General features: G+C 40.3%; 1 protein-coding gene across 1 annotated transcript; it reads right to left on the reverse strand.

Annotated features, from left to right (window-relative positions):
* Positions 1–1,143: 1,143 nt before the first annotated feature.
* Positions 1,144–25,497, reverse strand: CCNJL (cyclin J-like). The gene is made up of 5 exons (XM_009318501.1): positions 25,362–25,497; positions 14,102–14,312; positions 4,222–4,521; positions 3,254–3,413; positions 1,144–2,197 (listed from the first exon to the last, which is right to left on the reverse strand). The coding sequence occupies exons 1-5, from the start codon at positions 25,437–25,439 to the stop codon at positions 1,750–1,752; spliced, it is 1,197 nt and encodes a 398-aa protein (XP_009316776.1). The 5' UTR covers positions 25,440–25,497; the 3' UTR covers positions 1,144–1,749.
* Between the last annotated feature and the right edge of the window lie 45 nt (positions 25,498–25,542).

A 25,542-nucleotide genomic window follows, 5' to 3' on the forward strand; every position in this document is an offset into this window, starting at 1 on the left:
CTTTACGTCTGTCGAATGACGTAATAAAAAATACACTGAAGTCTTCTGAAAATAAAGTTTAACATAAATACAAAACCAACAGAATAAAAGATGAACTAAGTCCTCTAAACTTCTAGACTGATTTCTGAAGAACACTGCCTCTTCATTTACAGTTTGCCTTTTTTTTTTCCATAAACCAAGAAGATTCCTCTAGCCTGCTGAATGGAAGAAATTATTAACTTGATACCAAAAGTTGCATTCTCGGAAGACAGTTACACAAACACACATTAGCATGCAGGATAATTTTTCCCCTCCACCCTAAAACACCCTTAAAAACAATCCTCTAAAAAATATAATTTAAAACAGCACTGTGACACGTGACTTGAAAAAATTTCCCCAAGTCAGTAAAAGCATATTGCACATTACTTGTATTCTGTCCTGAGAACCTTCAGAGAAGAGACAAACCCAAGAGTACTGCCGCCTTCAAAGAAATTTACAATAGTGGTTGCATATATCAAAACAAAAGTTTCACATTTGCAGAAGTCCATTTCTTGTAAATATCTACATTAACATAAAAAAAGACTATACAGTTTTTTTGAACCATCATCTCTGGTTTCAGTTGAAAAAGAAACCTTTGGATATGTGGCAGTAAGGTGTGTGTCTCATCGCAAAGAAGCAACAGGATCTTCAATTTACCAGCTACATTTTCCAAGAGAATACCAAGATGGTATTTAAAAAAACTAAGTCAGCATTGTCTAGCACTCCAATCAAACTCTAATTTCACAGTAAAGTTAACCAGTGCCCTATCTTTGCCCCCATTAACACCAGTTCATCTGTCCTGAGCCTGAGCTACTGCCACAAGTCATTGAGTCCAAAAGATGAAATAACTGAAGGCAGCAAACCCTTCCAGAGTTTTTCCAAGAGGATTTCTTCAAGTAACATTAAATCCCTGATAAAGCTCATGAACAGTTTACTAACAATAATCTCCAGTCTCAAAAACAGCAGCACGTTAAAGATCTAAGAGATGATTTAAGGTTTTGGTTTTGTTTCTAAAATACTTGAAGGCAGAGTGATGTTCTGTTCAGCAGCACCACATTTAGATTCCAAGAGAATTTTAAGTAAAAAATGATTTGATAGTCATCTGGCCCATTTTTCTTTTTTTCCTTTTATTCTAAAGTCTTACTCCTGAACTGTGACTCCTGCTCAAAGAAAATGGAAAGTGTTCTACACAGATTTCTGCATAAACGAAGTTCACATTTGACTGATACCGATTTCAGTATATTTTCGTAGAAGTTTCCAGTAGTATAAGCTGCCACTGTTCAAGAGACACGTCACTGGGAGAAGAGAGCACTCCATGTTTTCCAACAGCATCCTCTAGATACATTGCTACTTGGCCAGAAATTCAACAAATGCTCCAGCCTGAAATAACTCTTCAACACAAGCTTTCAGCCAACTCTGACAAGTCACTAACTGAAGACTAGAAGGAAGTAATCTCCACAGGGTTTCTACACAGATGCCTCTCAAAGTGACACTGAGTGAGGTATATTAATGAATTTCTATTTCTCTCTCTCATTAAGAGCCAAAAGGTACAACCCTTGGCAGAAAGGCACCCAGGTTCCATTGATCAGTGGATCCAGATCAATGTCCTCTGAATGAACAAGTCATAAGGATTCTGTTCCTTCATGATTTTCATTCAGATACACATTTTGTATCACACACAGGGTCTCTTCTTCAGCTTCTATTCATACCACCTTTTTCTCCCATCAATATTTATCTGTCAAAACACCCAGCTGCATATGAGTGATGACCACTGAAGTAACTACTGCCATAAGCCATGGAAATGCAGTGTCTGGGCTCTGTTCCTAAGGCCACCTGCACAGCAACGGGCGTTTGGATGGGCAGAGTCTGGGCAGATGGCCGAAGGCTGGCCTGAAGAGCTGCATAGGAGTGCAGCGAGCTGTCAGCACTCCCAGCAAGCAGACCGCTGGGCCTGTGGGCCTGTAAGGAGTCACGATAAGCAGAGCACAAATCTTGCACTGGCGACTGGACCTGGGAAAGCGTAGCTGAATGCTGGGCTAAAGGGTGATAACTAGATTGCTGGAAGAGAACTTGAGTAGTGGCTTGATGGCTCAGATTTCCCACTGCTTCCTGTTCTTCATGTTGAATTGTTACTTGTTTTTTTACGTTACTGGCTTCTTTGATGTCATTCTCATAATATCTGAAACAAATTATAAGTAAGATTTATCAAAGAGAAAAGTTCTCAGAGCTTGCATATATCCCAAAAGTTTTCACTGGTCAGGCTACATCAGGTTTTTGGCTCTCACTGTATATGGTAACCCTCAGTTGCTTTCACAATTAATTTCTAATTATCCTGCTGCAGTCTTCCCAGACTAACGACAGGTTTATGGATCATTTTGCATCACAAGTATGTTTTTACTGATAGACTGGTTATCTTGGAACCGTAAGTCCACAACACAAAGACATTTTAAAATAGCCTGTGTAAGTATTTGCAGAGTATTAAAGTGCATAGCTATAAGGCAAATTCTTGTTAGATATTAGGAAGAAACATTTTCACACTTTTGATTATCATGACAATGGTGAAGCACTGGAACAAGTTGCCCAGAGAGGTCTGGAAGTCTCCGTTCTTGGAGACAGTCAAAACTTAACTAAACAATACCCTAAGCAGTCTGATTTAACTTCAGTCGGCCCTGCTTTAAGTAGGAATTCAGAAGTTACCTCCAAGGTCCACCACCACTCCCAACCTAAATCATTCTATTAAACTTTTCTTAATTTTCTGTTAAGACTGTATGTGCTCACATACCAGACCAGTTTTGATGCATTGCAGTCATGTGCTTTACTGGAGAAAAAACAAAGAATAGTTCTGAAATGTCTCCCTACTGTGTTCTTGATGTTAGAGATATACTGGTGTCTCTCTGCAGTATATTGCAGGTACAATGAGAAAACAAAGGGAAAAAAGCTTTCATCAGCCATCTGTGGAAGCTTCCATCCAATCACATAGACAACCAGTACAAGAAAACATAATGAACACTAAATTGTGCGCTCGCTGCAAATGTTGTTAAAATACAGTATTTAGTAAAGTGACCTGATTTTTCCCTTGTATTCCTCTCCCCAAACTGAACATTGAGATTACCAATGTAATACTGTACTCTTAATTATAGCTAAATAATTACTTAAAAAAAAGAAAAATAATAATTAAAAAAGAGTATTAACATCTTCTAAGAGCACAAGCAGGTTACATTCTTTCTGATCTTACATGAGCATCATTTCAATGCACTGGGCAAGATGTTCCCAGGAATAACATGTTAGCAATTCAAGCTGTGTTGTCCAGGCAGGAGAAATCTGCATACAGATACGTGAGGCGCACACACAAGCTGCAGCAATCAGAGATGGACGAAAATGGAGGAAAGTATGATCTACAAAAGAAAAAAGCAATTATACTCTTACTAGTCACTGCAGTGAGCCTATTATGCGTTTACCTGGCAAAACGGGACAAAATTAAATCCTCAACTTTCTTCCATGCATCTCAGAGTATTAACTCATGACCAGAAAAAGTCTCTCAAAAACTGGATGAAGCTTTCCTGAAGATCTCTGTACTACCTGTTTGTAACTACTATCAGGGCTTCACTATAGTTTCTTTCATTTCAGAAAAAGCCACAAAATAGACTGTGCTGAAATTTGTAGACTGGTCTCAACTGGACCAAAGTTAGGTATGGACAATCACACACATATTTACATTAGTGTTGAAACCAGCTTATGATGATGCTGCAGTTCATTGCCTCTCACATTGGAAGCGATGCTGCAAACCAAATCACTAAAAAGTCCCATCATTCTAAATATGTCATGTCTTGCAGCACAGGACCCTCTAAAAAATACCATTTTAAAGGTTTCATACATTGAACTGCATAATACCACGTCTGCAGCTGACAGTAGTTCTTACTCTGTAGCAGATCAAACATTAGACCCCATTTCTGACCGTCTCTCCAATTAGTGTTTTAAGCTGAAGAAAAAAAATTGATCTCATCTAGAGATTTCTGAAGAGACAAGGGGCTTATGCAAAAGGAAAGGACACCGTATCATTTGCCATCTGAAATAACTGCAAAGAGAAACTGTTCTGCACAGATAATTTTGTGCAATCCATATTATTACAAGTTTTAAAGCCCTTATCTCTTTCAGATTTTTGCCTTTTGCCAAATGGAAGATCATTCTAGCATAGCCTCTTACCTTGCACTGAGAAATCAAGGAAATAGTATGCATATTTCTCCATAAAAGCTTTGATTTTGGTTAGTGAGGTGATCGGCCAGCCATTGTGAAGGTCATTCTCACCAATGGACACATAGAGGTAGTAGTCAATGTAGTGTGCTGGTGTTGGTAGACAGAGGTTCCAGTTGAAGTTTTCCAAAAGCAGCATTTCCATTCTAAGCAAATCTTTCTTGTTCAATAGCACATTCACGTTGCACATGTATGCCAGGTTATTTAAGTGCTCCAACTTTGGAACTTTATCTTCTTTTTCTTCAAATTTACCTGCCAGAAGAGGTAGTTTTCAGATAAGATTTATCATTATGATTGAGTGTCCAAAAGCCAGCAAAGAACGCTCCCAAAACCAGAAAGTTTCTTTTAGAAGCACCTTTTATCATTAAAGATGGGAAAGTACAGTGACACAAGTAGGAAAGAAGCCAGACTGGTCAACATATTCCTATATCCTTTTTATGGTTTTGTTTGTTTTTAATTGTTTGTATATTATTGATGCCAAAACCAAGATTTTAAACTCGTTAGGATTACAGAGAGTTTTTTCTGACAATAACTGGAAGCGGATTGCTGACGGGCATTCAGTGAAGTGTGAAGAAAGAAAGCAGCATGGAGAAAATAAGGCAAAGGAAGATCTAATACTGAGGGGAAAAACCTCCTTTGGGTACGGAAGCTAAATGCCCATGCTACAAAAAGGAAGACATTAAAAACCCTCGGGCAACACCACCTTTGCCCTTGCTGCTTCAGAATTTCTCTTTGTTCCTTACTGTCTTGGAGGGCCTCATTAGCTAAGGTCACTGAAAGGCTAGGAGAAGTACACTGTAACCAAGTGATTAACATAAATAATTCCTATGGGGTTAGGAGAGAGCATACATTTTCAGAGTCAAGATAGCTGAGCAAAGCTGCACCTTTTTCTAAATTGCGTTTACCAGCCTACTGAAACAGCAGTAGTCTCTAGAATGACTCAGTTTTCACCAGTAGCTACAAAGTGCTGTCCTTTTGTACAGAAAAACAGGATCTCACTCTATTCACCCTTCTTTCATAAAAAGCATCCAATATCAGATTTGATTCCCAGGATTAGATCTATCAGTAATAAAGCAACACTGTTACTTTGCTGCAAACTTAAGAAAGCAATTAAGCCTTCTTAAATTCACACTGTTGGTTTACCAAGCCAAAAATGACCTACCTACCAGCAATTCCTTGTTCGAGAGCTAGCAACAATCAATCACCAGTAGTAAGTTTCCAGTACAGCTTAAAGAACATCCCTGCTGCAAAATACAAACCTATAGCTACTTAGAAGTACTCTGTAGTTATTTTTCCCTCTTTGTTCTTGAGGGCATATATGCCACAATTGATTCTTGCTTCAGTTGTCCTTCCATTGCCTCTGTAAGAGTCCTCCTTTACCAACACAGACTAATTGACAAGATATTAGCATGCCATACAGCTTCAGAGTATTCTTGTCAAATCTAAAAACAATTAAAATGAGTATTGCACTAGAAAATTATTTTAAAAGGAAGAAAGATCTTGCTATCCATTTAGGATAGCAATTCATCCAAAGTGTCTCCAGTGTATTAAAAACCTGACAATTTTCTGTACTGTTAGCAGCTTAAGTGTCTTTTTAACACATTTAAAAATGGATTTTCCATCTTTGAGCCTGTTCAGGTATCATGGATATGAAATGCATTAAAAGTGTAATACAGCAGCCACCCCACCATAAAAGAGCATAACAATAACAATGAAAAACAAAATTCATCCATCATATGAAATAGAACAGAAAAGGATTGTGGGCATGCTGTCAGTGAAAAAACCCTTAAAATTCAGGAGTCTGTATACACATTCATGAATCTGCTCGTCACCTGAATTTAGAACTCTAAGAAAAAAGAAATTTGAAAGAAAAGTTAACCCTTTGTTTTTTCCCCACAAGGTGGTATCACAGCCTGATATAGAAATTTAAGGAGTATGCTAGCAGAAGTAGGAGAAACCACTCCATGCCCAGGAAACTAAGGACAAGATCTGTCATTCTGGCTTCCGTAAGTTCTAGTTCCTTCTTTCTTCCCACTCAACCTTGGAAATTTCAACAGGTCAGACTATAGTCTGGAGAGCAGACTATCAGCACAGTAGTGTTGGGAAGGTATCATACTGACATAGGGCAAAGGTATTTGACTTGATCAAGATCATTTTTCTTTTAAAGTTAAAAATAATTGACAACAGCTATATTTAGTGATTTAGATTACCAGTTAGTTATTATTTCCCCCTTCTGCTTCTCAATACACTAGTTCCTAGCTTTAATGTTAGATAACAATGGCCACTGCAGCAGATTGGAGACACTGAGTATAAATGTAGCTAGCTAATTTGAAGAAAGGCTCCAAAACTGAGTTGGGAATGGGGGGAGAGAAATCAACTCAGAAGTTTTTCTTCCAATAAACTGTAAAATTTGAATATGAGCTACTTCCCAAAGCAACATACAGGCAACTTGATCACATTTTCTTTCCCAATTCCACCTTGACCTAAACACTTTGCTTCCAAGTTTACCAAGCACTTCCCACCTATTTTTGAATTGAAATCCGAAGACGACAGCAAAAGTTAGTTCATTCCATCAGACCAAATAGATCAGAGGCAAACTGGGAAAGAACACGTTTAAGATGTTTTTAAAATGCAGTGTGTCCTTTTCCATTTCCCTAATTTAAAGATATCGGAATATACTATTCCTATTTTTGTTCCTTCAGTTACACCAGAAACTGAGATTCTATGCACAGCATTTTTATGCTGAGAGAACCAGGACTTTCAACACAATTGCTGCAAGAATATTAAAGGCTCAGACAAGACAGTTGCAAGTCTAGTATTGACCAAACAACACTGACTGGATTAATCAACATCATGCTTTGGAAAGAAAAACAAAGCTGTTTCAGCTACATTATCACCTGGAGTCTGTAGTTTGGAGTTCATGAGAATTGTGTATGAGTCATTTCCATGCTTTTGAAATGCCACTGTAGACACCTCAAATTAAAAATTTGCTGTTGTGTTCTGAGCTCTGGTTACTGATAAAACCATTTAGTTGTCACTGTTGCCCTCAAAAATAGTTTTGTTTTGAGGTAACAAAATCATAAGCCTTTAAAGGAATGCTTAATTTAAGAAGTATCTGGATGCTGCGAATTTTTATACAAGGAGGCCTACTGAGGTCAATAGGATGAATAAAATAAGATGAACGTGTAATGTAAGTTTACATTTGTGACCAACTTTTTTGTAAAATCTAAATAGATGGGGGCAGCATGGGACATTTTTAAGCGTGTGTAGTATTACTGTAATTAATGATGCAAAGATTTTCCAAGTTACTTTAGATCACGGTCTGTCCCACTCTGAATTCTACAATCAGATGCTCCCCCAGAAAAAAAGTGAGTGCTTTTTATGTTATACATTCACACTTTTGTTCTGATGAATGAAAGACAGAGTAAGTTCTGTTGTCAAGGGCTTAAGTTATAAAGAGTACATTTCATTAGTACATTTGTCACATTATCAAAACAGCCTATCAGTCCATGCCAGCTTTTCACTAGGAAAAACTAAAGGTCTCAGAGGAGCATCACTGCTGTCGAGCGTACCCTGAAGAACTGATTCATCCACTGCAGGAGGCAAGAGTCACTATGTACACCTACCTAGTTACGCAGCATGCAGTTCAGACTGATTACTGGCGGTTGGGTAGATGATCTTCCTGGGGTTTTGCATGGGTAGCAAAACAAAAGCAGGACACGCAGGCAATTTGTTTTATTACATTTTCAGAGTCCTTGAGAAGACCAAGGAACAAAAAGGACTGCCAATTTGAAGAGTCATTAAAGTGTGAATACTTTTTGTCCCATAAACAATTAAAATCAATCCAAAAGAAGGATAAACCAGTCAAGCCCATCTAGCCCAGCATGCAGACCTACAGCTGCTTACACAGCTGAAGGACCACTTTTCTTTATTCCTACATTGCTCCAGAAGGTGGTACAACAAACTTCAGAGACTCTCTCCCATGCTGCCCCCAGATACAAACACAGCTTCTAACTGTCCTCTAAGCAAGGCAAGAAAAAGGCTATTTTAGAGATACCCTGCTTAATTCCTTTTTCTGCAGTGTCTGCAAAGTGAGCAGTCAGGGATTTTTCATGTCTGTACAATACCTAGCACACATGCAAACCACTTAGCTCAAGGCACACAAGTTTTTAATGCCTTACTATAGTAAAGTTTAATTACTGAAGAAAATATTCTGTACATGTTACAGCAACAGGGAAATGAAAAAAAAAAGTACAGGCTAAGTTTTGCACTAATCTATACCCTGGACCGACACCCACTATTATCTCTTATTGAAAATAAGTAGCTCAACTGTCTTTGTCAGAACAGTTACCTGCTCGTGAAAGTGTGACAATAAATAGAGCACAGTCCAATAGAAAAGCTGCTTGATGTCTGACAACAGCTCCACATAGTTAATGGGGAATTAGGTGATAAAGGATTATCCATACCCTAAACTCAGCCCATTTAGCACAGACATCTTTTCTTGCTCTAATTTCTTTTATTGTCCTGAGTTAACTCAGCTGCTGAGAATCCACTGGCTGATTAAGGAGCTGGGCAAAATAAAGCCAGGAAAACCACAAGAAGTACCCAAGTACTCTGTAAAGTGATGCAGCACTGGGTGTGCTGAACAGCAAGCTAGCTTTGCTTAAAGCAATACTCAAATTTAAAAACTGTTATCATGTCTCCACAGCAGCAGAACCCTCTTGAGGAAGAGGGGCCATAAGAACTAGAATTGCTGGAACATTCAGTGCCACTGAATGGCTGAGAGAGAGATGTGGCTTTTATCAGGTGCTGAAGCACCTGCTGCTGAAGAGGGTTAGCTCTTCAGGGAAGAAAGGAACAGCTTTTGAGACCCAGCTAGGATTTTACAGCAACAAGCAAAAGCTGCACTGCTTTAACTGTACTGATACACCATAACAGTACAGCCCTGTATACCGCAGTTACAGAACTCACAGAAGAAACAGTTGCGGCAGTTTAAGACTTACTGCCCAGGTGCTTGCTTTCTCCCCAGAGTTTACTGCTCCTGTGGCTGAACCATCTGAATGGACTGTGTCAGTGCATCTCATCTACTTTGGGGCAGTTGGTTTGCAGCGCTTTCAGCAGACAATTTGAGCCAAGTAGCGCTAAAGCAGATGGGATATCTTTACACAATCCCTTTTTCTAACACTTAGGGCTAGAGCACCTTAAAATATCATAATCATTTTCTGTAATAAAGTGCCCGATGAAGATGTAGTTTAGAACATTATAACCTGCTGCTGCTCAACAGTGCTCCTCTACAAAGGGCTGCCTTCTCAGCTGTCAGGTGGGGTGAACTGAAAGTTCCTCAATTCCCTTCAGGCAAAATGCTAGTTAAACTAGATCAATCCACTTACACAATCCATCAGCCAGCTGATCTTGTCTGGAGAAAAATCAGAGCTTACTCAAAGCACTGGGGTGCTTTGGGGGAAAGGGAAGGTAGTGACATTTTCAGTCGCTTATGTGTTTGCAAAGTGAGCATGCATCCATAGCTTGGTGCAGAGACAGCAATCCTGGCTTCTGTGCAGGTGTACTGGTAACTATCCTGCTCTAGATCCAGTTGGCTCACCTGAAGACCACCAGTCCCAGCTGCCCAGCATTACTTCTCACCAAAAGCCAGCATCTCCCTGACCTAACAGCAGTCAACCTGAGCAATCACTAGTCTGCTTCAAGCGAGGGACAGATAGATTGTCTTGAGCAATTAAAACCACTGGACTTCACTAATGATCTTGCAGCAGCAGGAACCTACAACCTTTTGTATTACAAGAGGTTATTAAAAGAAGGTCTTCTAATCATGTACCTAGCCAAAACATCCACATGGACCAAGACTTTCTGTATTACAAAAACATGTTTAGTTTATGATTCTGATTTAGATCATAAAGTTTCCCTTAATGCAAGTGAAAGAGACAGATTATTCTAAATACATTCCTGAAGTAACTGTCACATCAATTTTTCCAGCAACTTTTCCGTCCCTCCCCCAATAGCTTTTAGTTCACCTCTAGATTAATGTTAACAATTTTTACCATTCTTTTTCAGAACTGATTCAGAGGAAATAATTACCATTGATGACATTAGTAAACTTCAAAGCTTTTATAGCTGTTCTGAGGAGCTAAATTATCTGGCAGGAATTTCCAGAGGCCTTCTCCAATTATCATGCTGTGCATACATTGCAAAAGAAACATACATCTTCCGGCTAGTGAACAACTGGATGATTCAAGGGACACACCCCCACATTCCTTTCAACTGCAGCAAGTCCAGGCAGAACATTACTTGGCTCCTAGTGCAATTTGTTTGGAACAGTATTATCTTCTTACTCCCTCTTCTCTTTCACAATTATTACCGAAGTGGGAAGCACGATCATCATCCAGTTTCCCTGTCTGGGGAAGCTGATGAGCCAGTCAAAATGCATTTCTAGAATACAGCAAGAGAGATTAGCTCCGGCTAACTAAAGGACATCTAGTGAAATGCTATGTTCTCCACCATGAGAGCACTGCTGTTGTATGCTATTGAAAATAGGCAATGGCAATGTTAGTAGGTAAAGGGGGAAAAAAAAAAAGAGACAAGTTTTTGAGATCCTTTAGATCCGAGATAGAAGCAAACTTCAAAGCTAAACACAAGTTTACAACAACTTCTCTGAGCTTAAAAATTGTCCTCAACATGCATTTAGCTTAGAAGTTTGTTGCTTCCATTTCAAAAGTTGTGTGTCTAAAAGCTTCTCTGTTGTGCCCCTCCCACTCCCCAACCGCCCCCCACTTACAGTAATTAGCGGGAATAAGTAATCTTGCCTCTAACTACACCTCATCTTGCTTGTGGTCTGCACACTACCCTTAATCTCTTGCTCTTTTCTAAGGAAGCAATCAGAAAGAAAACCCAGAGTTTCTCCAAATGTGTTTATAACCATTATTGAAAGACAGTCTGCATTAAACATTCCTCTTGATATGATGTAAACACCACAACTATTTAAAAAAAGATTAGTTTTTTGCTCTCTACAGTAAAGGCATATCATTTTTTAGAAGTACAAGCATCTTGCAACAGAGCCTGAAGAGCACTTTTGCTGCAATCCTCTGCTGAAAAACTATGCAACTTCCTACAGTAATGCTTCACGGGAAGTTCTAATTACTGCCTTTGCAGTAACAGGCAAGGGACTAGTTTTATTCTTGTTTGCTACAATGAGAACTTTCAAGGTGACTTCAGGTCAATACTTCTGACTTACTCAGAGTCTTTTACTACAAAACATAAAAAAAAAATCATAGTACAAGTTTTCTTCCATTTCATATAATTTGAAAGTAACAAACAGAACACAAGAATTGCCACTTACTGTAAAGTGGCTTTTCCTGACTTGACTTGCATCACTTTGAACTACACATACCAAAAAAGAATATCCTTATTGCACACTAAGATGGCCCAGACAGTAAACAGAGCTTACTATGCTCACAAAAGTCTCCAAACTGAGCCCTGGCATTTTAAACCTTATCTATACAAGTTAATTAGGCATTAATTTTGTGCAAAGCTGCTTTGGTTCAACTTTCAATGTTTTGTTCCTACATGTTGGTAGGAAAGCTGCCTTTATGGTAATAGACCTTTTCCCCTTCCTTTAAGGGGTGATTGAATTCCAGATCAGGATGTATACATGCTACTGCATTGCTCTAATCTTAATTTTAGAAAGATTCTCATACTCATTAGCTCACTAGACTCAGGCTTGCTCTTTTAAGCAAATTGCCTTTTTTTTTCTTCTTAAATAGGCAGAAGTTGCAAAACATTTCCCTCTAGTCTTACCATAGGGCAGTTCATGTGAACTTCCTTTTGCTTCACAGTTGCATAGAGGTGGCCTAAAGTTGCATTTTACTTCCGTCATTTACATAACAAAAATCTTGCAAGCTTTTTTGCTTCTTTTTAAATTCTAGAAGCTACAGAAGTCAGCAGTCCAGCTCTCCCAATCTCATATAGTGAACCTCTACCCAAGATCTTACCAGTATACCAACTCTGACAATTCATACAAAGTTTGAGGGTACTGTTTTAATCCTATCTGTGTAGCACTAGAAACGTAACCTATAGCTATAAATTCTTCCTCTAAATCCAAATGAAAAGTTATTAGAAGAACTGTTGAAGCATCAATTTTATGCTGGGGAAAAATGGAGGAGTATACTTGAAAGCGTCAGATTTATCTAAAGAAAATCCTATTCTCTTTTCCTGAAGGTAACATTCATCCATGCACTTGGGAAAAAAAAAAACCCAAACAACAAAAACCCACACACAAACCCAAAAAACTAGCAATGCTGCAAGGCATCTTGTAGTTATGAGGTTACCCAAAAAAAGAAAGAGATGGTCTGAAAGATGAAGGAGTACATCTCTGAGCAGGCATCGGTCTTCAGGCTACCTGAACTTGGTATTTCATTCATTCTGATGTGTTTGAAATTAAGGGTACAGTTTCATAATTATTTACAAATCAGCCCTAGCCCCTCTCCCCTCCATTGCACCAGTACCTGAGGCTGGTCTGAACCCTCGGAAAAATACATCTCTGGTAAATAAAGAAAACACTTCCTCAGCTGGGATGGTTTTCTGCCAATCTACTGGTCTGAAGGAGCTTACCAAAGGTTCAGGTCAGCAGAACTGCAATATCCAAGAGTCACTTAGGCTGCCTTAAGACTGCACCTACAGCAACCATTTACATTCTTCTTTGTTCCGATTTTAATATTGACCTTTTTTGCAACATGAACCAGTAACTGCTCCACATAATTCACCATCTTCTCTGGAGTCAGATAGACAGCAATGCTTAAATACACTAAGCGTATAGGGTTTTTTATTATTTTACCATTGTCTCTGCAGATTAAGCTCTTCAGAACACAACCAGCAAGGAAAAGCAGTAGCAGTACCATGTCCTGATGGGTAAACATATAGTATCACCTTCTTTCCTCAATAGCTTCTGTCTCTCCATAGTTTTTTTTTTTCCCTTAACCAATACGACTACTTGCACTTTTCAGCCATTAATGCTAGAGTTTGCATAACTTTTGCAGTCCACAATAGTGCATTGCTCTACATGGCTCCCATATGGCAGGATAACTTCTCTGTAACCTAGAAACAGAGTTCATAAGTCTGCGAGGGTAGACTGCAATTCCTTGAGGCACCAGTCTCGCTTTTCTCCACTTGCACAGCCCTGGCTGCAGAGATTTCAAGGAAGCACTAATAACAAATGTTCAAGATCATTTGCTAAATGGATGCCAATACTGAAACTTTAGTATTACGGAACAATGCCTAGCTATTTGATAGGAGCCCAGAACAAGTAATACGCATTCCAGCATCATCAACACATCCACTAAGTGCCTTGAGAAGCACATTTTCCTTTGGCCTCTGTATAAGAAACCTCTGATTTGCAAGGAACTGATTATGCCCAGCAATCACAACAGAGGCACAGATTGTCCAAGGACAGACCTCCAGGAGAGGCTGCGTGTTGCACAGATGTCATTCCCTACTACCAACTCTTTCTTGGAACCAACCTCCCCCACTCTTGCCACTTCCTTACCACCCCATCACCCCCTGACCTTCATTGTCCCCTTCCATTGACCCAGCTTCAGCTGCCAAAACTTCCTCTGCTCATTGACACCAGCATATAGATGTGTAGTGCAAGCTATGCAGTTGAGCAGAGTTTATTAACAGACTGCTTTATGCCTTGACTTGGGCTTCATTAGGCCTTACCCTAAGCAGGTGGAAACTGTTGACACAGAGAAAACAGCACATGATGTATAAGGAAAACAACCATCTGCTCAGAAAAAAAAGCCTTAATAGACAGCAGCCAACTTACTTGCTAGGAGAAGACAGGCAAATGAAATGATGTGCAGTTGTTTGATAGTGATATCATAGCGATCCATAAAGAGGTCCAATAAATAGATAGCGAGATGCCTGGCCGTAGGGCAGAGATTGAAACGGTTGCTGAGGACAGTCAAGAGATCAATGAAGTATCGGCGCATCCCAATCTGTGGTGAATGAGCCTTATACATAGGCAACTTAAGTTCCTAAAGGGGAAAAAAAAAGGGGGGGGAGGAAAGAGAGGTACTGAAACAAATACCATTTCAGTGTCTGGAATCCCAAACCAACACCCACCACCTGCTATGGCAAATGCTTAGCAGCTACAGCACTATGATTGACACAGAAATCAGGGCTGGATTACTGCATGTTTTGACAGTCAGTTAACTTCTAACACTTCGGTCATCCACGCACTTTCCTCACAAGCTTTAAACATGTGGTCTAACACTGTAAATTACAGTTTAACTCAGGAACAACTCGCTATTGCTTTCTACAGAACACCAAACTTCCTGGCCATGAAAATTGTTCCTGAAGGACTCCTTTTTAATTTTGTTCACCCAAATTGGACTGTTAAGTAAGGTTTTAACAGCGTTTCATAGGCAAGAAGGGCAAGGTACATTTCTCTGATATTGCCCCTTCCTCAGTTGCCCAAGTTACTACATCCCATGCCAAAACATGCGTAAATGTTCTTTATTCTAAAGACCTATCTAACATTAAAAAAAAATTTAAAAAAATCACATCGTGCATGGCTGGAGCAAGAAACAAAAGTAGACATTAACAAGAAAAACAACATTGGAGAATGATTAAACTTTTCTAATTTTCTGTACTAATCTACTTCAGCATTATAAAAGCTAACTATTAAACTGACAGACTGTATTTCACATGTAGTATACAAATTTTCATTTTAAAGGCAGAATTATATAAGTTTTTGGTCTACCTGTGCTAGATCTTCACCTGCAAGGGTTTTACACACAAGCTTGCAGTCACTATGCAAAGAGTAGGTTAAGAGAAGGAGTGAAGTTCCTTGGGAATACCCACCAACTAATGCCACTTAAAAGTTGACACTTTATCATTTTAGACATGGTTGTATACTAATGCAGTTACCATTTTGACTCAAATCAAAATGGGCTGAATATATTTGATAGGCATGGATTAAAAAAACCCACACAAAACCATTTCAACAAGGTGTATCTCTCAGTAATTCAGATGCTGCTTATATGTCATTTTTGTATTACATATATTTAAAAATAAATTAGAAGTAGTACAGTGCTGCAAGATAGACATGTTTTATAGCGGAATACAAAGCAGTACATAGAGCAGTTAATTCTACTAAATAAATCAGGACTTAAGAAAGCGTTCAGAGGAAGTATCTACACTGGCTACCCCATTTACAGAAGCAAGAGGCACCACCTTGCACAGCTGGTGCGGTGGCTGCCCACACTCCTTTCATCCCTGGAAGGAGACATTCCACGAGGACGTTCAACTTATCAGGAAAAAATAGCTACACAATCAGGCTCAGAGGGGCGCACATAACTGGAAACCAGGGAGGCTCCAGAATGAGAAGCAGCTTACAAAGACAGCAAGCCGAGCGCTGTTACGGATGATTGCTTCCCAGGCCTTTTTAAAGAAAGTCAGTGAAAAAACACATTCCGGACTGAACAGACACATGCTGTGGACAGGCAAACAGCCCTTTGAAACCTGGAACAGCCTTCACTGGAGGATTCTAAAGAAATCTCCCACCAGTAACAATTTATAAAGCAGGGAGACAATGGAACATGTTCCCCCCCATTGTTTTATACCCAGAAAAACCCCATAAATTTGATTTTTCGATTGCCTTATGCACAGAGATTTCAATCTGTCAGTACAACTGACATACACAGGTTCAGAGCAGGAGTTCCTAGTATACCCGTAATATGAATGTTCTGGCAGAAATGGTTTCAAGCTCATTGCTTACATCAGTTAAAATAACTGCATTTTTTTTTATTGTCTCTACAAAGCTCAAGCTATCATAAGAGGTGGCAATTCTACCTCTGAAATATTTTGTTCTTCTAGGTGACTGGTAGGAGATTAAAGTTTTATTTTTTGAAATGTCCTTACTGTTTCAACAGCTATGTCTCCCAGCAAGATTATACTCTCTATATTCTCTGAGGTCAGCATATATATTTAATGTGAAATTTGCTTTTTAGACCACAACAAATGCAAGAAATAAACAGTAACTCTAGTTATACATCTAGTAAAAAAATCTGACGTGTCTAAATATTACAGTTCAGTGGGTGAGCATTAGACGCTCAGAATGAAAGCAAGAGACTTGCATCTGAACCTCAGATGCTCAGAGGCCAGAACTACCCCCACTCAGCCAACTGTGCTAGAAAATTCAAAGACCAGTCGAAGCACTGAATTTAAGCCAATAGGGTTATTCTGCTACTGCTTTAACACGGACATTTACTCCAAGACATCTGCTTTTTTTATTTTTTTTTTTAATTAGTTTTTGAAAATCGGTTACTAGTAAAGGGTGTAAGTGAAAGGCATTCTCATTTTGTGCACAAAAAAACCCACGTGGGCTTCCGTATAACGAGCCTTAACAGCGCAGACAAGGTTCAACTTCAGGATTAGCGTTAGGAGGAACAGAGCCACGTGCTGTGGTTTCTTACAAGATCAAGTTCCTAGGTATTAACTGATCCAGGGTAATTATCTGTGTATAGGCAAGAGCATTGCCCTGCACCACATAGCATGAAGCAGCTAATAAGTAGTTCAATAGGACTGCTTTTACACTGACAGATCAGTCTTAAATGATGAGATTTTCTTTTAAAGGTAAGCGAGCGGTACATAGTTTAGCAATGTAAGAGCTGAATAGCAGGCTTACAGTTATCAGCAGGGCTGTGGGTATGCACCCCTTTCCATCAACCCCCCCCCCAGGGTTCTTTAGCATAAGTTGATTAAAAAAAAATTAATTATTCCTTTGAATTAAAAAAATGCCTTTGCTGCTTTGGGAATACTGATGCAGGATTAGCAAATACAACTCTATGGAAAAAACTGAACTTTTGGGGAGCAAGAATAAAATAAATCGTTTCCATTGCTTAATTTTTTCCTCTATCTCCAGTAAAGCAACAGAGAAGAAACTGGGAGTCCTGCTGTCTGCTGGAATTGCCCTTTCATATGCTGCTTCTGCTTATCTTTGACCTGTTCATTTGTATCTACGTCAACAGCTTTGCTTTGGGCTACTGAGCAATTGCCACATTGAAATGCTAAAAGCGGCAGCACATGAGAGGCTCACAGGTGTCTCGGAAATTACTTAGCAAGCTTTGCTCAACATATTGATCAGTGTCTCTCCACAGAAAGCCTCCAGAAAGGCAGAGCACAGCATTTAAAGGGATCACCGCTTAATCTCAAAACCTGAAAAGTAAGGCTTGGACTGAGAGTCAGTCTTAAGGGCGAAGACAATTTTTAAGCCGCCTCCTCCTACCAGCTTCAAGACCTGACCTTCTAGAAGAAGGGAATCAGCGTAAACATTTTAAGTGGTGTTAAAGACGACAAATCTTCCTCGGCAATCACATCTGACAGCCAGCCAGGCTCCAGACATTAGCCGTTCGTTCGCTGCAGAGACACAGCTCACCACCAGTAACCTGACCACTTCAGCTGGCACCATTCATTACCTGAGCTCAGGAGACAAGATTTCATCTGTGGTTCGGGTGGTTTTGTAACTGGGCTGAGCAAACGCGCTTCAGAGTCCATCCCTAGAGGAGATACTGGGCAAACAAGACAAACTAAAGCTTCTGAGCGACCACGTGAAGGTTAGGCTTTCACTGCCCGCTTGAACTAATCAGCCAAACAGCGACTGAAGTGGCAAGGAAGAAAACTTAACAGGATCGCTTCCTCTAGCTCCTTTGAAGCAGCAGCTGGTGCAGGCCAGTCTGCCCAGCATTTATCTTCATCAGACGGTTTGGTGTTCAACATGGCAAGAAGTTCCACACGTGCATTCTTTCTGTCCAATTTCTTTTCAGTAAAACTGTTTTCCTACTGATATAAAGCCAGTAATGAACTGACAAGCAGTCAGGAGAACAAAGTTAGCAGTAGAAAAGTTAGCAAGTGATGTGACATTATGGTAATAAGTCACACTAATAACGATCAGTTCTCAGAACAAAAGTGGAATTCATCAAGGTATTTTAGAACAACTCTCAGATTTTTTGACGAGGAAAATGAAATGCTGTAGCAAATATGCCTCGGGTTCTGAAATTCGGGGAGATGTTAACTGAATCTGGTTTTCTACCAGGTCAGAGCACTTGGACTTCAGCTGGGGTCTGTTCTGTCCCACAGGCCAAACGTGCAACATCTCCTGACTCCCAGCAACAGTTCCCGTGTTTCTTACTGCCCTCCTCCCTCTCTCAGCACCATCCATCTCAGCTGCAAGATACCCAGCTGCAGCACACAGGCATCTCCAGAGAGCTGTGTGCTCTATGGAGAGCCAGGTAAATTACCTTCTCATTTCTGGAGCAAAATGAAACACCGAAACCAGCGCTACTCAGTAACAGTAAAGCCCATTCATCTAGAAACAGATGTTACAATACTTGCCTACACAGATGCAGGCTCCATTTACTACTATGAACTTCATACTTCTCTCATTATTATCCTTCTTTAATCTTACTATCTACTTCTGTTTCTGGATATGCGAGCAGAATCCAGCGCCTGGCCCCTGCTACCACAGCTCACAGATCTTGACCACCAATCCTAAACTGAAATCTGAAAAAAGGTTCCAGCTGATGAACAAAATTACCCACTGAAGGTATATAACTAAAGTTTCAACAAGATCTCCATGATTCTTCTTAATCTAGTGTTAAAGTATATAAACCCAAGACACCACTTGCGTGGTGTCTATATAAGGCATTCAAATTTAAAATGAAAAAAAAGATAAAAAGGAAAAAGGCTACTAAGTATTTGGGTTAGAAAACTAGTAAAAACCATGGTAGCTTTGGCAATCATTTAGCTCCCTGTATGTTGTATGTTCTGGAAAAATAGCATGTATGTGATCTCCACCATATTCTTAAGAATTCCTGTTGTAAGAATAACTGATACTGCAAACTTTTTGCCATTAGAACAGGAAAAAGAAATGCCTGTAGATGAAAAATAAAGGGAAAGCTTATCTAGCAGGCTTTTAACAGTTGTTCTTTGAAAGAGACAAACGCCTTCCTGTTTTGTGTTCTAACCAGTCTTCCAGCTGTGGAAGAAAGGTGCCAAATTGATCTCCTAGATATAATTATTGCACCACACATGAGAAACCACTAAAAGCTAACTTCTATTTATGCGGGCAAGAAGATGATATACAAAGAAAGATTTAGACTATACTCTTTTATAGGAGGTTGAAAATTCAGAGCACTCTGCGTGCTTCTTTGCAGTGGACTAGGTAGCATGCTACAAATTTAATTCTGCTACTAATGTCATGCTATTCTCTGTCCCACACAGAAACAGTCCTCCTGCCCCTGCACAGGCTGCAGCACTATGCCTTCCAGTAACAAAATGACTCATACAAAGCTTGCTGGTAAGTGTTTCTGTGCTTAGGCAGCTGACTGCAGTTTAATTAATCGGTCAGAAAGGTTAAGAGTTTGTGAACAATCTGATAGTAGAGTACGGCTGATGCATTTGGCTTTTACTAATCTTCAAGCTGGCCATGCAAACTCAAAGGGAAGGGCAAAGATATATGACAGGGCAGCGCTCTTAGGGTATGGCCAGCAGGATGTGTGTCCTCGCAGAGCAGAAACGCGTGGTGAAAGTCTCTGAAAGAGTCACACTTGCTTCATCTATGCAAGCACAAGCCACGCTGTCTTATAACAGAGACACCAATGATTATAACTGTTAGAAGATACAGCAATAAGGGACGGTCTAGGATTCACTGCAACATCTATTACTCCTCTTTTCAGCTCTGTTGTAACCACATCTCTCAGTCCTGAAAGTTACAGTGTTTCCCATTATTTAAGCAACCTTCAGTTCTTTTAGACAAGTCTTAATCAGGCCCTAGGTGAAATGTCAGTCTTGCACAGCATCTGGATTCAGTATGTAGGAGTAAGAGACAAATCTGACAGAACCACGTTTCAAAAAGGATGTCAGATAGTTCCTCTCATTATTTCCAGTGAGAATTTAAGATCCAGATACTTTCTAATAAAGAAGGGTGCATGAGCAATATATCCTTTAGTTTTCCCCTCATTCAACAGTGACCAGTCAGGTGGACAGAGCAACAGCTTAAACACACTCATTGCACTGCCTAGATCAGTGCTGCCAGCAGCTACCCTTACTGACTTATGATACATTCCACTGATGTGTGAATGAAACACCATAAATTAAGATTTTCTCTCATTACCACTGTTTCTGCACACTCAAAGGGAGCAGCAAATTCACATGCATCTCCCACAAAGCGCCAAAACTCCGGCCACATAAAACAGAACCTCAAGTTCCAACCTACTTGATGACTTTGGCTTACACTGGGTTGTTTCACTTACTCTTTCAAAGAACAGTAGCACCTTCAGTAGTTTCCCCCCCCCTTTACCTAGATTAAAGGCCATCTCAGACTACATTCTGTGCTCTTCATGCATTTGCCCTACCACTCACCTCTGCCTTTCAAAATATCTACAGATAAGCGCAGACTCCATTCCTTGAGATCTGAGCTTAGTGTAGACAAATTAAGGTTCAAGCATACTACTGAGATGTCACACAAAAAACCTGTGGCAGACCAAGACAGTATTTCAACTTTATGTAAAAGTTTTTTGTGCTTGAATCCACTCTACCCTTCAGCATCCTCACAACAGTCCCAGGCATTCGAAATTTGCAGGAAAGTTGAACTAGTATTGTGCTTGAAAAATCCATTACTTCACACGTTCCACTGTGGTATTTTATCAAGCATTTCATTAAGTCCTTCTCACACACTTCAAAGTATTCAGAAGTTCAGCAGCTAATCTGAGAAAGATCAGAGAAAGGAGTGTGAAAATTGAAATTCCAACTTTAAGGAAAAAAGACGAGAGATCATGAATAACCATGTACTTTATTAGGACACCTGTTCCTTTCAGCTCCACGCACATGCTGCCATCTATAACATAAGCAAATTATAGCTAGCAACCAGTAATGCTATTGTTGCTGATTTTCAAAAGCTGGAGTTTGTGTGTGGTTTTTTTGTTTAGTGAACAGATTATGCTTTTGTTGCTGGGCTTCCAGTCTTGGATAAAAAAAACTGATATTAATACACCTCAATGCCTGTTACACCTACTTTCTTTTACAGCTGATTCAAACTGGAAAGGTGCATCAGAATGAAAGGTTAATGTTTTATCCTTCTGTTAAATGAAATGGGAAAGAGCCCAAAACCTTTTGCATGTCTGCAGGTATCTGGGACTCCTGAAGTTCTCATCTAGGTTTTGTTTTAAAAACAAAAAACAGAAGCACCACCTATGCAATGCTCTAACACCTTCCCTCTGTTCAGAGTGTAACTGTCTAGTCTGCACCAATCAGAATTTCAGGCTGTGCCAGGCAGATCTGAACATATCAAACGTACCATTTAATTAATTAAGCATCAGAGGGGTGAGCAGTTTTTAAAATAACAAGGACAAGAGTGGACTTACAGGCTAAAAGATAAAACAGTACCTGTTACATCAAGACCTTCATGCTACCAACAGGTTAAGTAAACCAGATACTTTGGCAGAACTACAGAAAATAAAGGGACATATGCAGGGTACAGGGAGAAGAGGTTGTGTTTTTACTGAAGTTTTTACTGAACAAAATTAATAACAGGATCTGCACTACTTCTAACAGGATGATTTAAAGCTGCAAGAAATACATTTATGGTGACAGTGAAGAAGAGGGCTCTTCACAACAAACCCTGTATGGATTACACTCCTGCTTCAGAGACCGCGGTCCAAGCTGAAACCATGGACGAAGCCGAGGGAAATGCTGCATGTCAAAGTAGAATGAAACACATCATGGTGGTAAACAGCATTTCCTCTTTAAGATCTTTAAAACAAGAGGAGGTGGGAGACAGGTGTGGAGGAGCTTTCACCTGGAGGAAATCACTCAGACATTTTTACCACTTTAACAGCAAAGGACTGTTTGCTTTCAGGAGAAAGAGGATCAGCTCTCCTCACCTGGCCAAAAGTAACTGCAGGCAGTTAGTTGGGCTGCCTTTAAAAAGATCAAGTTACAATTATTAACCTTTTAAATTCACAGACAACAAGTCCTGTAAAATTTGGCCCTGCTCTGAGAAGCTATGCAAGAGAGAAATAAAAAGGGAAATGCAGGCAGATCTAGAAATTCTCATTAATTGCAGGAAATGAACATATCCTGGAAGGAAACAGCCCAACAAGCACAAAAATGGGGGAGGAATAGCGAACAGACAGCACTTATTTCTGGGACACTCAGACTGCCTTCTAAAGCAAAGTATTTCCTCAACTATAAAAAACAAACAAAAAACCCAACACTGACTTGTTACTCAGCTTTCCACACTTGTGGAGTATTCAGGGCTACTGAAGCAGGGAGAGCAAGTTTTGCACAGATGTTGCAGTAGTTCCACTTCCATTGAGAGAGGTCTCTGATTTTTTGACATGAAAGTCAGCTGCCAGGCACAACCAGTACCTTTCCATTATCAATAACATAGGGCCATTGTAGGAGTAGTTGAAGCACCAGAAAGTATCAGCACGTACACGCAGCACCTTTCTTGGTTTGGTGCATGTTAGACTCTCCTAGTACAAACAAACAGTATGCTCCAATTTCTGTTTTCCTTCCTGGCTCAGTCTTGCAACAGGTTTAATGTTCTGGCCTAATCCAGGGGAATACTTTAACCTCTCATTTAAAGTGTGTAACACTTTTGGATTTGCTCCACTAGGTCAGCACGCTCAATAACTAACACAGTACGGTCCCGCTAAGCTGAACACTACATCCCAATAATCACAGCACAGATATTTTACTAGTCAGACAATTCAGGGGCTATTAATTTCCTCCGCATTGAGCTAGAGCCTTTGGGAAGTCACGAAGCCTCACAGCATCTTTCAGCCCTCTCTGAATTAGAAGCCAGGTATACCACACACATTCAGTATCTGCTGTCATGCAGAACATATCCATCAGACACAGCACACATCATCTGTCACAAAGGACACAAACTTTCAATGAGATTAAAAACTCCCAAATCCAACTGGGGGGATGTGAGGGATAGCATAACATTTTTTGCAGTTGTTAACACAAAACCTGGTTTGTTTCATAGTAGGCATACATCTCCCATACTTGTGTGTCTAAATTATTTGGGGGAAAAAAAGTGTTTCTAATGACCTTTCAGTTGTTTTAGGAAGAGAGTTACGTTATTTAAAAGGGACATTTTATTCCTCACCTTAAACCCAGACTTTAAGTATGTTCTTCAAAAAAAGTGGGATAGCCTGCAACATGCATTTCAACCTCCTTGACAAGCATCTTTAAGTAACTTTCCTGACAAATTCACATGCTAAAACTAAGCCCTGTTTATTCTCACCCAAGACCAGAGACACACACTGTTCCAGACTAGGACTCCTCAGCAAGTATCTTAAACCAGAGAGGTCATTTAGGCTTGAGGTTACCACTGCCTGAATTTTCTGTATTCCAGTATTAACATGCTAATACACTAATAATACACTAACACACTAATACTTCAGTGGGGATGCCACTACTGAAGCTTATTTTGTTCTATGCCATTGCCATAGGCATCCCTAAAACTGGTCCATGCTCATAAAACTGACTCCAGTACCTCAAAACTACTTATCTTCCCAAACTTTGCTGAAGGATCCTTTTGAGGAGTTCCATGACGTTCTGCAGTAAATTCTAACACTTTGGACATCAAAAAAGCAAACCTTGGCATTATACTTGAGTTGTTTCTGCAGAATATTGCTTGAGGGGGGGAAAAAAAAAATCACAGAAAGTGAACAAAAAAGTTCTAGGGGCTGTGATTGTTTTTGCTCGATATACTTGCACTCTGGATTCTCATGTAGTACTTCCTTCAAAAAGAAAAGTCATCCTTACAAGGTGGGCAGAATTAGGATTAAAATTTTTCAAGCAGAAAGAGTTGTAGACCTTCCTCACAGCAGAAAAAGCAGAGCAGCCCAGAGACCTTTCTCCCTCTTTGCAGGTTCTTTAAATTTAAATAATTCTTGTCGTTTCAACTGGCCTAGGCTAGTCTCCTTATACAAGGAGGCTTTAGCAGTCTAGAGTAGTCAGATGCATCCAGAAAGCAGGCTGAAGAATGAAATAATTGATTAAAAACTAGTGAATACAGTAAATAAAACCCAAAGCTCCCCCCCACCTTTTAATGCCTCGTCAGTTGGATTCTCTCAGTTATTCCCCCCTCGCGGTAGGGCCAGGAAGACCTGCCTCAGCTGGAGGACATGAGAACAATCACAAAGACTGATAACAATTATCTCACCTGACATAATTTATTGCTAAATGCCCATAAAGAAGTCAAAGGCAACAGAAGAACGTCCAAAGCATTAACTTTGCTAGCTGTAACTTTAGTAACGTAAAAGCTGTGTCAAGTGCAGGGAGTCAATATTTGCCGAGGGCTCTCTCCCACGTTACCCAACTAACCGCGCTTGGAGCTTCTCCAAAGTCGGGACTCTACCTAAGGAAACGTGAAAAGTAAACAAACGGCCTCGGTTCTACCCGCTCTCCGTGCAAATACACCAGTTCATCAAACAGCAACCGGACTGTTTGGCTTATTGCAGGACATTTTACTGGTTTTCCAAGCCACTTGTAAAGGATACATTAACTTCTAGAAAAGCCATTACAAGCCACGTCCGTACATGTTTCAGCTCCTCGACAGCCTGCCGGGGAACAGGATCCCACCTTTTACTGGGATCTTAGCATTTAGCTGTTGGAAAAGCAGCAACGCTACGTCTCCAGATCCTACAACACGCTGATTTTTTGCAGGTCAACATCAGCATCCTCTTAGCATTTAACGCAGTAAGCCATCAACACGCCGGCTAAGCTAAAGCTACCGAAAAGTTGCAGGCAGATATTTTTAGGTAGCAGCTTTCACAGGTTTGGTTTTGAACAAGTCTCGATCAAAAAGGAGAGTACAGGGAAGAGCTCGGTGCAAACGTGCTCCTCTGAGACCTGCCGAAGGCGAGTTTTCCAACACCGAGCCTCAGCCCGGGCAGTTTAACAGCCCTTCCTCCGTGGGCCGGTGCCCGGGCGTTTCTGCAGGGGAGGAAAGCGCGCAGGGGAGAGCGAGGAGGAGGAGGAGGGAAAGGAACAAAGTGGGACCCAACCTTCGTCCTCAAGGTCTGGTGGATGTCTGCTGCCAGCTCCCCTTTCCACCACTGCTCCTCCATCCTTTTTCTTCCCATCCAGACAAAGCTCTGGGAGAGAGACGGGACCGCTCTGCTGGGAGGGAGAACAAACCGGACAAGTCTCCCGAAGCCCCGCGGCTGTTTCCGCCGGCCCTCCCCG

The sequence above is a fragment of the Pygoscelis adeliae genome, unplaced genomic scaffold, assembly GCF_000699105.1.
Source record: "Pygoscelis adeliae isolate BGI_AS28 unplaced genomic scaffold, ASM69910v1 Scaffold42, whole genome shotgun sequence".
Lineage (NCBI taxonomy): Eukaryota > Metazoa > Chordata > Aves > Sphenisciformes > Spheniscidae > Pygoscelis > Pygoscelis adeliae.

Bases quoted from the DNA above. Each gene is read 5' to 3' on its own strand.
- CCNJL (XM_009318501.1), bottom strand. From the start codon at position 25,439: ATGGGAAGAAAAAGGATGGAGGAGCAGTGGTGGAAAGGGGAGCTGGCA. The intron at 4,522-14,101 runs GTAAGTTGGCTG...CTCTTCTGGCAG, and splicing joins TGCCTGTCTTCTCCTAGCAA to GTAAATTTGAAGAAAAAGAA. The intron at 3,414-4,221 runs GTAAGAGGCTAT...TTTCTTTTGTAG, and splicing joins CCTTGATTTCTCAGTGCAAG to ATCATACTTTCCTCCATTTT.